Source organism: Ambystoma mexicanum, chromosome 12 (genome assembly GCF_040938575.1).
Source record: "Ambystoma mexicanum isolate Mex_15411 chromosome 12, UKY_AmexF1_1, whole genome shotgun sequence".
NCBI classification, from domain to species: Eukaryota; Metazoa; Chordata; class Amphibia; order Caudata; family Ambystomatidae; genus Ambystoma; species Ambystoma mexicanum.
Window position 1 is genome coordinate 386,630,618 of NC_090936.1, and position 13,005 is coordinate 386,643,622.

Here is a 13,005-nt window from a genome sequence, read left to right on the forward strand (position 1 = left end):
CGCTCAAAGGAAATCTTTGTTGGTTTGGTGCAAATCTGTCCATTTGTTTTATTTAACTTTGCCGTAGAGCTGGGTGCCCCTGTAGCCAAAAAGTAATAACTCCCATGATTCACAGCTGTTACCAAGCTTTTTCGATTCTGAAAGTCCACCATTACGCAATTCAAGATCTGAATCGACATTGGAAAGAGCTCTAAAATTATATAAAGGGTGTTAATTGGGGAGTTTTGAGGGCAGGCAGCATGTGGGCAGGGCGAGGAAGGATGGTTGGTAAAACATTTTACTGAGATCGTGAAGCTGGACGAGCAGCAAAATGAAATTATAAATACTCAAGCTTTGGTACATTGATATGTGGTAATCTGTACAGTTGCTAGTTAGGGAAAGATGAGTATTTTATGTTCATTTCGTTTTTTTCTTTGCTTTTTAAATGTATATTTGAATGAAAATATCTTTATTTGGATAAAATCAAACAAACAATTAAATCCACACAGTAAAGACAACCTAGCAATTGCATATCACAGAGTAATCATGCATATGCATTAAAATGTTTTCAACTGTTTAAAATACTTGGCTATTTAATAGCAGCATTCCTAACAAACATGGCCCTGTTTCGAAAGGTTAACATGGCCCAAGCAACATATGGGCAGTCCGGTTGTAACAGAAACGACAGACCAGGGCGATTGAAATGCATGAGCACCAGAATAATCGATGCTCGTCTGATTTCTATCATAGGCAGGGCATACAATTACAAAATTCAAAACATCCTGCAGCATATGCTCACACAAGGGGCAGCTCATACTGCCAGGAAGCCTTTCCAACTAGCCATGCGTGCACATGGCCTTAAACAGTTAAAACAAGCCAGAGTAATTGGTCACTAAACTGATTTTTCAAAACTCAAAGTAGGATAGAATTGCAACAAGTCTGACTGACTAATAGATCGACATTACTTGCCCATTAACCATCTTTCTGTGTGTTGTACATGTTTAGAGTCATGTGCACTAACCCAGCATCTCCACATGAAGCTGCACAGCATGCAACATACTCATGACATAGTCATCCAGTTAGAAAATAAAACATCTGATGGTGTGGGGCTTCATGGGTACCTGCACACAGGGTATGGACAGTGTGTCAGGAGTGGCCCCGTTGGTGCCCTTTTTTACTTTGGAATGAATCAACTTCTAATACTCTGGACAAACCACAAGATCACGGAATATGCATAGCTTATGACTTAAATGGATACAAGCTACAGAAATAATATGACTGGGTAAGTAACATCTGTTATATGGGTGCATCATTTGTGTATGTGTAAGTGCTGTTAGGGAACTGCATATTATGTTGTGGATTTCCATATTTAAAATTGATAAACGTTTCCTGTGGGTAAGAATTTTATTTTTGTGTACACTGTCTTGTGTTTCCTGAGATGCATGTTCCACAGAAATGATGCATTTCTCATGTTCTTTCAGCCTGTCCCCCCGAGGACCGAAAAGATGGAGGTGGACCAGGACTGGAGTAGTGTTTACCCAGCAGCAGCAGTGTTCAAACCGTCTGCTGTTCCTCTTCCCTTACGAATGGGCTACCCAGTGAAGAGAGGTGTACCTCCAGACAAGTACGGCAATTTGGAGCTTCTCAAGGTACAGCAGATTACCATACCTCTTCTCTGTGTTTGCAGTGTGGCAAAGGGAAGGTCACACAACATTTTCAGTACAGCTTTTATTTTATAAGATCATGATCAGGCCCTATGTTTTTTTTAGTTTAGCTTTAGTCCCACCTTTTATCTGGAACTGTTGTATTGGAGTAAAGATGGAATGAGAAAAAGGGACACAGCTTGTGGATGAGGTTTGGCTTTTTACCCACCAATTTACTGCCATGATGATGCTAATCCCACTCGCTGCCTGCCCATCCCTACCCAAAGCACACCATCCTACATAGGGGTTGCTAGTTTTATTATTTGTAAGACCTTTTCTGAGAGTTATTGACAACTGTAAATGTGCTCCTGGGGTAATCAAAAGTCCTTAACAAAGTGTACTTTCTTTTTAAATTTGTTTTTATTTATTGTGATATAACCAATTTAGGTTTTTACACAAACCTTCTTTCATAAAATATTGCATCATACAGTTAAATCATTTCAATACAATTTACAAATTATCTTCTTTAAAAACAAAAAAGAATTTTCCAAAAACAAGATTAAATGAAACAAAAAAGAAAGAGGGGGGAAAAACAAATAAGACCTTCTTTTTACCAGCGGGGAGATTACCAAAATTCCTTCGCAGTGATTCCTGTATGCTGTAGCACGCTTAACATTCAGTGTCAGTTTAGTCTCATACCCAGACATCAGTCTTTCCCAGAATGCACTTGATGAAAAATGAGTAGACCTAGCTGAGCTACCCAATTATTTAACCCTGATGTCCCAAGTTCCCCGGCAGAATCTCAGTATGTTCTCAATCGCCTGATCTCTCGGGTCTGTACATTCGGGGCACAAAATCCAAGCCTCCTCTGTTAGACCCCATTTGGCCAGAACCAAGCCTGTCTTGGTCAAGTTCAGACATACTCTCAGGAAATTCTGCCTTCCTTTCTTATCGGGGAACTTAGTTGTGTACCTTGGAACATAGCCCTGTTTTTTGCCATACTTGAAGAAAGATACGGGAATTGAAGAAGCCCTCAGTGTCTGTAGTTGTGATCCAGTCTCTTGTTGTTAGTGCTTTCTTAACCTTCAAAGGATTAGTGATCAATGTATAATTGTCTTGTTCACAATAGACCAGTATCTCTTCTGCTATTTTCTTTAGTTCTCTTAAAGTTAAGAAAGAGTCTGAAATCAAGTGATCCAAAGGATCTTCATGAAACGGATTTGACATTGGCGCCATGATGGATCTAAACGAGGAGGGCAGTTTCCAATCTACTAGGCTCTTGAGCGATCTTAAGCCTAGCTCATACCTTAGTGTGACCATTTGCAGACTTTTGGGCAGACCTAATACTTGTTTCCAGATGGTAGCTTCTATTTTTTCTAATCTGTGGACTAAAGAAGCAGTTTAGCCTCAATTCCATAGAGTAACACTGGAACAATTTTTGCCACGTAAAACTTTATTATTGGCAAGATGGAAAATTTTCAATATAGGCCTAAGATCTTCTTCATCTGAGCTATTAACTGTGAACATTTAGTCAATATTTCTACATACTGTATCCCAATTCTAGGAACCGCATGCAGAATGTATCCAAGGTATACTACTTCCTTGGCTACGGGAATTAACCGACCACCTATGTTCCAAGGGAACCTGACTACCCGAGCACCCTTTTCTCCAATTATTACAACCCTTGATTTCTCTGGGTTAACGACTAGTTCATTTTCTTTCTTATATAGGTCAAGTGCCCTCAAAAGTCTTTGCAGACCCACTGGTATCTTGTCTAACAAGACCATATCGTCTGCATACATAAGCCACTTAATAGCCTGTGAACCCACCTTCATATTTGCCAATGCTGAAGAGTCAATTGCCGGACCAAAATCTCCCAGGTAGAATTTAAAAAGAAATGGAGCCACCATGCAGCCTTGTCTGACCCCTCTGTTTACATTTATATAATCTGACAGATGGCCTTCCAGATTAATTCTAACTCTGGCTGTGTTACCTTTGTGAAGACTTGCAAGAACATTTATCAGTGTTTTCGGGGCCCCTTTCTGCTCCAGCTTAGACCAAAGCCTATCACGATTTACCAAATCGAATATGCTCGACAGGTCAATAAACGCTCCATAGAGTCTACCTGCGTTGTTTTTGTCTTTATTATTTGTTAGTGAGGTAAGTATTATGCCGTTCAGTGATGTTGAATGGCCTCTTCTAAAACCGGTCTGTTGTTTTGGGAGTATGTTACCCTCTTTTGCCCTGGTTTTGAGTTCTCTTAGAATGAGACTAGTGAACAATTGACTCTCCTCGTCTAGTAACGTGATTGCCCTATAACTAGTCGGATTTTGAACGGTCACCCTTCTTGAAAATCGGCACTATAATGGCAAAATTCCAAGAAGGTGGAATCGATCTTTTATCTATAACTCCCCTGAAAAGCGTGAAGAGGATTTGTGTCCAAAGGGCCACATTCCCCTTAAGTACGTGATAGGTAAGGTTGTTCGGTCCCGCTGATCTAGATGAAGAAGATTTATTGATTAAGTCTAGAATATCTCCTTTGTCAATTCTTAACCCCCATTCTCCTCCAACCCCTTTGAAAGTCAGCTCCCCTTGTGGTTTTGGGTATTTCGCTCCAAAATTATTCAGCCAGCCCAACTCCGACACATGTTCGTTTGAGCGACCTTCTGATCTATTTTTAAGTTGTTAATGAGTGACCAGAAATTGCACGCAGAGTTGTTACTCAAAGCCCGCAGCATTGATTCGCCATTGTTCTGCAGTAGCTTCCCTTTATGGTGTCTGGACCAACTTCTATAATTACTTTTAATTGTTTTTGTCGCTACAGCAAGACTGGATTTATTTCATTCCTCCTTCCTTGCTATCCTTAGTTGTCTGCGTGTTTCCTGCTTTTTGGCCCATATGGTTTCATCAAAAGTGTTTGTACACACGCTGACGACCCCTCTGCATGTTCTCTGGGCAATCTATAGACCATATGAATTAATGGAAGGTGAGCGGATTACAATTTTTACCTAGGACTTCAGAAGGCGTCCTATTATGGAGTTTGTCCAGACCATCATTAAGGCGAGCTCCGTCTCTGATATTTAACTAGGCTATTTTTCTGGGTGTTAACCACCCCTGGGCCGTCCCATACCTCCTATTTATTTTTTTTTGCTAGTGTGCCAGCTTATTTGAGTTTCAAGTTGCTTATGGTCGCTTGTGCCCCCGTCCTTAACTGAGAAGTTTATACATCTCTCAAACAAATTAGCGGATAGAAGAACATAGTCCAGAGTTGATTCCAAAGTTCCCCTCCCCCATGTAGTGGTGGGAGGGACATCCCCCTTCTATTGTGCCATTTAAAAGCTTTAGATCCCAATCATCAAAGAAACTTAACCACCTTCTACCGTTTGTTGTAATATCCTTCCTGATTCCCTGCACACCTTTATGATTAATTCAAATGCATTGGGAATTTAGATGATCTGCTACAACAATGAATGCCTCAGGATGAGACAATTTGACTTTGCCGAGAAAAACTGACACGGAGTCCAGATAATCCAGCAGTTTTTCTCTAGCCGGGTTCGAGTATAAATTTACTATTATGATCTTTTTTTAGTGAGCCGCTTGAGGGAGTGACTGCCTTTACTACAAGTATTCCTTCTTGTATACAAGGAATAGTTGTTATCTCTTTAAACAAATCCTGTCTACAAGCTATTAGTAGACCCGCCATCGGTCCTCCCTTTTCCTTGCTTGTTGCTCGCTGTATTGTCAAATTGAAGCCCTCAATTTCCGGTGTGTTAACTAGCCAAGTTTCCTGCAGTAAAATCAAGTCACTCCTCCTGAACAGCAATAGTCTCATCTCGTTGTTCCTAAAGGAACTGGAACCCCGTGTATTCCAGCTGGTAATTCTTATGTTTTCCCTACTAAAGAGAGGCTTGGGCTACTCCCAGCTTCTGGCAAACTTGCATTATTATTTCTGGTAACATCGGCCAGGGTAATTATTGAGTTCCCTCCTTAGGCTGACTGTCTTTGCTCGTTTGCCATTTGCTTTGTGCATGCAAATCTTTATGCTGTGCTCCCCTCTTTTGTTCAGAACCTTCAACTCCTGCACCACACAATGGTCTGGTTTCGTGGACTTCTAAACCCAAAAGACTCAGCTTGTCTGCAACATTTAAGAACGCTTTGGCACCCATTTTAGAAGCAAAACCAACTTGCACTAGGCTTGTCACACCCGACTCTGGGAATCGGACATATTCGATGTCCCTAGTTGAAAATAGGTAGAGTTCTGGTACCTTTTTTTACCATTGTGAGAATCTCCCCCCTGTTCAATGGTTTTTTAGACTGCCTGTTTGTCTTGCTTATAAACCATAATCTTGGAACTGCATAGGAATCCAAAGCTTCTTGGCGGCTGCCTGATGCAAAAGTTTGTTCTTAAGGGGATTCTGTTATCACTTGAAATATCACAGTCCTATCTTCCTCTACTCCTTTTGGTTGTTCGGGCTTCTTAATCTCAGGTTTAGATGAGAAATCTTCTCCTTTACCCTTTGTTTGTTTATAGTGCGCACCAGACCATAGGTTATCAGGGCGCAAGACATAAGAATACGTTCAGCTTAGTTACATAGGTGCAAGACATACATCGTAGGATCATATAATACAGCGCAATTTACATGCAAGACTAATTACAAAGTAGTAGGAGTCAATATACAAAGAAAAGTATACAGTAAGAAAGAGCCTGAAAATCAGGTAAATGGAATAGCAAAAAATACTTAAGATGGAATATGCATAGTGATGGCCACTATGGCATGGCGATTTACTTGTCGTTATCTTTCAGTCATGTTCTGTCTGAATTTGGTGGAGGTTTGGTATTCTCTTAGAAGAGGAGGAAAGGAGTTCCACAGTTGTGCTGCCTTAACTGGGAAGCTAGATCCCCCCCCAATGGTGGAGAGTTTAAAGCGTGGTACGCTGAATTGGAATTGGCTGATCTGGTCAGTCTGTAGGATGTTTTTTTGATAATCCTATCCGTTAAGTAAGGCAGTGCTTTATTATTTAGACATTTATGGGTGAGGGGCGCAGTTTTAAGGCACATTTTGTCAAAAGTAGATAACCGTTTGTATTTTCTCTGGTGGGGGAGATATGTTCCTTTCTTTATATATTTAGTGCTGCTCTCAGAGCGTTGTTCTGGAGTACCTGTATTTTTTGGATGATGTGTTTGCTCGTACCAATGTACAGGGCATTACAATAATCCAATTTGGACAGTATGAGAGCTCTGGAGAGAATTAGACAGCTGTTCGTGGATAGAAATTGTTTGCCTGCTCTGATTAGTTTGCACGTATATGCAGAAGAAGATGCCAGGGAATTAACTTGTTTTGTAAAGTTTAGGGTGGCATCCAGATAGGCTAGGGTCTTCATCTCCTTGGCTACTTTGATGTCATTACCGTCAATGGTGAAATATGCGTAGTTTGGACTTAATTTGGACAAATGGGCTGTGGTGCCTAGGATGATAAGCTCTGTTTTATCATCGTTCAGGCAGAGTCCATGGGTGGCATCCATGCCTGAACGATGCCATAAATTCTATTCACCAAGGCCAGGTCCTTGGCGTAGTCTCCAGTAAGAGGTAGGAGGATTTGGGCATCGCCTGCATAATTCATGTAGTCAATACCCAAATGGTCCATTTCGTCAAAGAGGGGCTTGGTGAATACATTATTGAGAGTCGGCGAAACGCAGGATCCCTGGGGTACACCACAGGTAATGGGGATAGGATCAGCTGATGTCGAGGGTGAGAAGACTCTCATAGTCCTATTGCGCAGGAATGACTCAATCCATACTATGGCTTCCTTGGAAAAATGGGCAGCGGAGTCCAGGTGGCTGCATAAGACTTTATGGTCTACTAAGTCAAATGCAGCCGAGAGGTCTAGAAGGAGGAGTAGGGCTAATTGGCCCTTATCTCTGAATTCATCTATTTGGACCTTAAGATCAATTAGACCTGTTTCCGTGCCATGTTGAGGACGGAAACCTGATTGGCGAGATCCTAGTAAAAGGTTAGATTCCAGGAAATTCTGGATTTGAATATATGCCACTTTAGCTAAGATTTTTAAAAGAAATGGCACAGTTGTTATAGGTCTGTAATTTGTGGGTATGATTGGGTCAAGGGTTTGCTTTTTAAGGAGGGGTAATACCTAAGATTCTTTCAGAATATTAGGCACAGTACCTGATGTGAATGAAGCATTAATAAGTTTAGTAATGAAGGGTGCAAGTTCTCTAGCAGCATCCTTGATAAATTGTGCTGGGCATTGGTCACCTTTACAGTTGGATGGTTGGAATCAAGTATGATCTTCTCCACCTCGATAACAGAGACTTTGGAGAAGCTGAAACGTGTTTCTTGTTTGCAATGTGGCAATGGCATGTTGTTAGGAGTGGACAGAGGTGCTAGTGAAGCTTTCTTTTGGGCGATTTTAGTTTGTAGACTAGCGACTCAGGCAGAACCCTTAATGGGTTCTGCCTGAGTTTCTGGGATACCTACGTTTCCTACTGTCTTTTGGCGAGCCATATTGAATATTGGAGCAATCCTTAAGCCGATGTTCTCTCTGTAATGGCACTTTTAATGCAATTTTTGGCCGTGGCAGGGAAATCGGTACCAATTTCAGCAACTTCCCTGTTCTCTTTGATCTAGCTCCATCCTGTTGGTTCAAGAGCTTGTGCACTTTTTCTTGGCACGTCTCTTTTTCCGTCTGTGTGCCAGTTGTTGCTTTGTACGGATGATCCCCGCCTGACTTTGTTGGATCTTTTCCTTTTCTATTTATTTTTTTGGTTTCTACTTCGTCCCAAACTTTCTGTCCCGGGTGTTCAGTTTGTGGCACTTCTGTTTGCTCCTCAATGGCACCTTCAAGCCTTTTTTCATGGCCTTTGACCCCCTTGACAAAATTGTTGACATTAGATTTTTTTTGTTTTTGACCCCTTCATATTTTTAGTCTTCTTTTCTTGTCTACACCTGGACTTGGCTGTTTTTTGGTTAAGCTTTTGATTTTTCCGCCTTTCTCTTCTGTCTTTTCTATGATTGCTGTGCACTCTTCCTCCATGGTGTTGTATTGTCGTTCTCTTCCTGTGCCGATATCTCGATTATTTTGTCTCGGGCTTACGGCAACAATTCCATTGTTTGGTCTGCCACCTGTGCCAAACGACAAAATTCTTCCATATCCGACTCAGATAGAGGAGTGTCGTCTATTGATGTACTGGGGCATGGCAAAACTTCATCAATGTTGGCTTCCATTTCCAGGGGTTTAAGTGGCTCTGTCATTTGTATAGAACTTAAATTAGACAAGGACTCCTTGATCTCCTTGTCTTCCTTCAGCAATGAAGTCAGTAGATCTTTTTTCTCTGTCAACTCAGCATTTTGTTTAGAGAATCAGTCTTCCATCTTCAACAATGAAGGCAATACTGAGCAGCTTGACGTTGCTTTGACCCACTACCGTGAATTTAAATTGCTCGATGTCTTTTGTCATTTCCATAAGAATCCCTGTGTGGGTCTGAACATCCCTTTTTAATAGTTTGTACTCAACTCACTAGTGAAGGTTTTCAAAGTTCAAGGCTGGTAGTGTTGGATCCCCGCCCCTTGAATCTTGACTCAAACTCCCCAAGGCCGTACTTCACCTGTAGGCTGGTTGACTCTGTTTTAATTCTTCAAAGGCTGCCGACTCCCTTCTTGACTCCTGTTGAATTTAACCTGCCACCTTGGTATAGTGGATTTTGAATTAATTAGACAAGTGGTTGGGGGTCCTGGAAAAGTCCTTAACTGATCCCAACAGTCCAGTTTGCCTACTTTTCGACAATCATATTTAGGTCTTGTTATTGGGGCCTGAATGTACTTGAGTTAACTGCACTCATACTGTTATGCCTACGTCTTTGGAAGAAACGATCAATAGTGCCTTTAATGTTTCTAGATGACAAGGTAAATTCATGTGGCATTGTGGGTGGAGGATTTCTCATTTCCTCCATACGACTCGCTTCAGTTGGAGCCATATTAACATGTAATTCCTGGTGGATTTGGACTTCCAATTGGTTGAGTCCTCCTGATGAAATAATGGGATTCAATGGACCAATGTTGTCATCCTCCACATGTGTAGATTTCTCCATATAGGAGCCGTCCGATTGAGGAGCTCTGATATCATCAGCGAGTGGGCCACTCCTTAGATTGTAGTGATTTGACATTTTGCGTGTATACAGGACTTAGATGCCTGGATGGCCCCTTCACAGCAGCACACTCAACAGGCATCGACTGTGGAACAGTTTATTCAAGTGTATCAAGTCCCAAACGAAGGAAAAGGAGAAGAAAGGAAAGGTTGACGACCTAACGGCTTCAAAGTTAGTTTTGAAGTAAAGATGGAAATATTGTGGCGTTATCCACAGGACAGGCTTAGTATTACTAGTATTAATAGGCCTGATATGTAGATTTTCTACTCGGCCCCAATAACTCGTTTACAAACTACTTCACAACGGGAAGCCGGTGAAATGGGATCAAAAGAGAATAATCTCTGACCGTCTCCCGTTTTTTTTTTTCTGCTGCTCCCTCTTCTGTATTTCGTTAGACAGTTGATGGTTACTGGTCAACCTCGCAGTCCACGCCCCCTCTTATGCGCAATGTTGTATGCTCGGCTTTGAAGTCTCAGGGTATCCACCCTACACGCCTGCCAGAACAGCAAATGAGTATGTGCGTTTATTTTTACTAGTCTGGGGAGCTTACTGTAGTTGACACCGGTCGGCTCACCCAAGCTACGATGTGTGCAGATGACGTCCGAGTACTCCTGGTCTTCCACGCCACTAGAGCCAAACAGCAGCAAAACAGCACAATGTATTCCAAAAGCACCTCCCTTTACACCGCAGTCGGGCTTCACGCGGCGAGGGCTATGGGTGCTGCTTTTCAACTTCCTGCTTTCCGGGGGGCATGGCTTGGACGACCAAGGTTCTTTTAAAGGTACAAGGCTCAAATATAGTTCATTCATGTTCAGGATTCAAGTTTTCCACTAACTCTGGCCGTTTGACAGTCACTGTAGCCTTTACACCAGTCCTACCGGAGCCAGCAGCAAAACATCACAATGTATTCCAAAAGCACCGCCCTTTACACCGCAGTCGGGCTTCACCTAGCTTCAAAGTGTACTTTCAGCTCCTTGTTTTAGAAGTAACGTGTGTGTCTTCACAGCTGTTTTTGTTTGCACTGAAGCCCTGCTAAAACAAGCATTAACAAAGCCAGCAGTTTGGCTTGTGTACAGATATTGGATAGTCAGTTGCCAGGCACAAACCTCATTTTCCCAGGTGCTTGCTCCATTTCCAGCTTTGTCAACTTATGGCCAGGTGTTACCATTATGACTGGGCCTGGCAAATGACCATCTCATACATCCCCAACGGCACAATTGTTGTCTTTGCCATTGCTTGCACAATGCAATACTTTGACTTTAGAATTAAAGTTTTTTTTTCTCCCTAATCCTTGACTAAAATCTGTTTCTTTTACAACTCTACCTCTTGTAAAGTGGCAATAATCTCTATGCCGACAATATAGCATAACAGATTAGCTGAACATAATAGCCTGTCCTTTACCAGTAACTACCAGCTTGTGATTGCCTTGTGATGTGTGGCTGGCGTTATTTGATAGTATGCTACTAGTATCACTACTACAAGTGGGGGTAATATTACTTCTGCTCCCAGTTGTAGTACTTTTATTAAAAATAGTATTTCTACCAGTAGTACTACTACCACTACTAGTAGCAACACTATTAGCAGAAATAGCAGTAATAGTAGTAGTATTAACACCATTTTGTAGCAATTTGCAGTAAATGCAGAAGTGCACAAGTAGAATTAGTAATCACGATTGCCTCTAGCATGATTTAGGCACATAATAAAAGTAACCAAAACACCATTACATAAGATATGAGTATCCTAACTGCACTTCACTGTAAGGTTATGTGTGCAACTGTAACAATACACAACATTCACAAAGAGAGTATTTACAGAAATACTAGGATATCAGACAGCGGCAAGTAAGTGTTCACAAAGAGAGACAGTCTCTCAGTACTCATAGATGTAAGTCATTGTCCCCATAAGAATGGGCAAACGAGCAAGAGAAGTAAAGAAGAAGGCTTTACTTACCTTAAAAAAAGTCAGGTCAAGGTTCAAAACAAAGTATAAAGAAAGGATGAGAGGAAAGCAGCAAAAATAATCTTCCCCAACATCCTAATGCCAACTCTCTACTGCTGTTCCTCTTCCTTCTAAATTGCACTCCTCCCAACACCATCCCCGCCTCTACTTTTTCTCTACTCTGGTATTCGGAGTGGACACTGGACTGGCTTACTTCCTTCCTAACTAACAGTTCGTCCCAAGTCATTTTTGGCACCTTCTCCTCACCAACTTCCTTCTCCACCTGTGGTGTCCCCCAGGGCTCAAACCTCTCTCCCTGGCTCTTCAACCCTTACCTTGCTCAGCTAGCACTCCTCATTTCCTCCTTTTCTGCCAACTTCCAGTGCTACGCAGATGACACTACTCTTTTTCAAACTTGCTTCTGACCCTCTTGCATCTACATCATCCCCGACTGCCTATCTGCCATCCAGTGCTGGTGTACGAACAACAATCTCTGCCTCCATGCCAGCAAGACTGAGATCATTCCCATTGGGACCCCTGCTCCCTCTTTTTTTCCCCCTCACTCTGGCCATCCTCTATGGGCTCTCCCCCGGCTCCTTCTTCTGGAACCAGCAACCTTGGGAGTCATTTTAGACTCCTCTCTTCTTCCTCTCTAACACGCAGGACATTGCCAAGAAGTCCCACTTTCAACTCTCCCATCTCAAAGGAATTCTCCCTTTTCTCACTTTCCCCCAGAAGCTCAATGTTACCCGAGCCGTGGTTCTCTCTAGGCTTGACGACTGCAATAGTCTTCTCCCGAATCTACCTTCTTCCAATTTATGAAACCTCCAGCTAATCCATAATAGGGCAGCAAGACTTATCCTTTGCCTCAAGCCCAAGGACTGCTTCTCTTCTGTCCTAAAAAGTCTTCACTGTCTCCTGGTTGCATCACAGATCAAATTCAAATACCTCTGTATCGTCCACAAGGCTGTCTGGGGACCACAATATCTGCAACTCTCTTACTAAATATTCCCCCTCTAGACCTCTGCGTTCCAACTATTTGTGTGTAAAGTGCTTTGCTAAAGAGAGGGCAGGAGGTCGATCGCATTCCTCAGCTGTCTCCATTCTTTGGAACAGCCTCCTGGTCCCTCTTCGGCTTGAGCAGGAATTTCTTAAATTCTGGAAGCTCCTTGAAACTCTGCTATTTACTGCCTCCTCCTCCCCCCCCCCCTTCAGTCCTCTGCTAATTTTAGTTGCTTTGATATGCATCCTCTGGGCCCTGACCTCCCACACTGAATCTCCCCCA

The 13,005-nt window shown here is 42.3% G+C and overlaps 1 protein-coding gene across 1 annotated transcript in view; it reads left to right on the plus strand.

Moving 5' to 3' along the window:
• The window catches only part of MRPS35 (mitochondrial ribosomal protein S35), a 300,787-nt gene that overhangs the window by 68,402 nt on the left and 219,380 nt on the right, over nucleotides 1–13,005 (plus strand). The window contains exon 3 of the mRNA XM_069628518.1: nucleotides 1,461–1,628. Coding sequence (XP_069484619.1) covers nucleotides 1,461–1,628 — 168 coding nt within the window. The remainder of the gene's footprint in view (nucleotides 1–1,460; nucleotides 1,629–13,005) is intronic.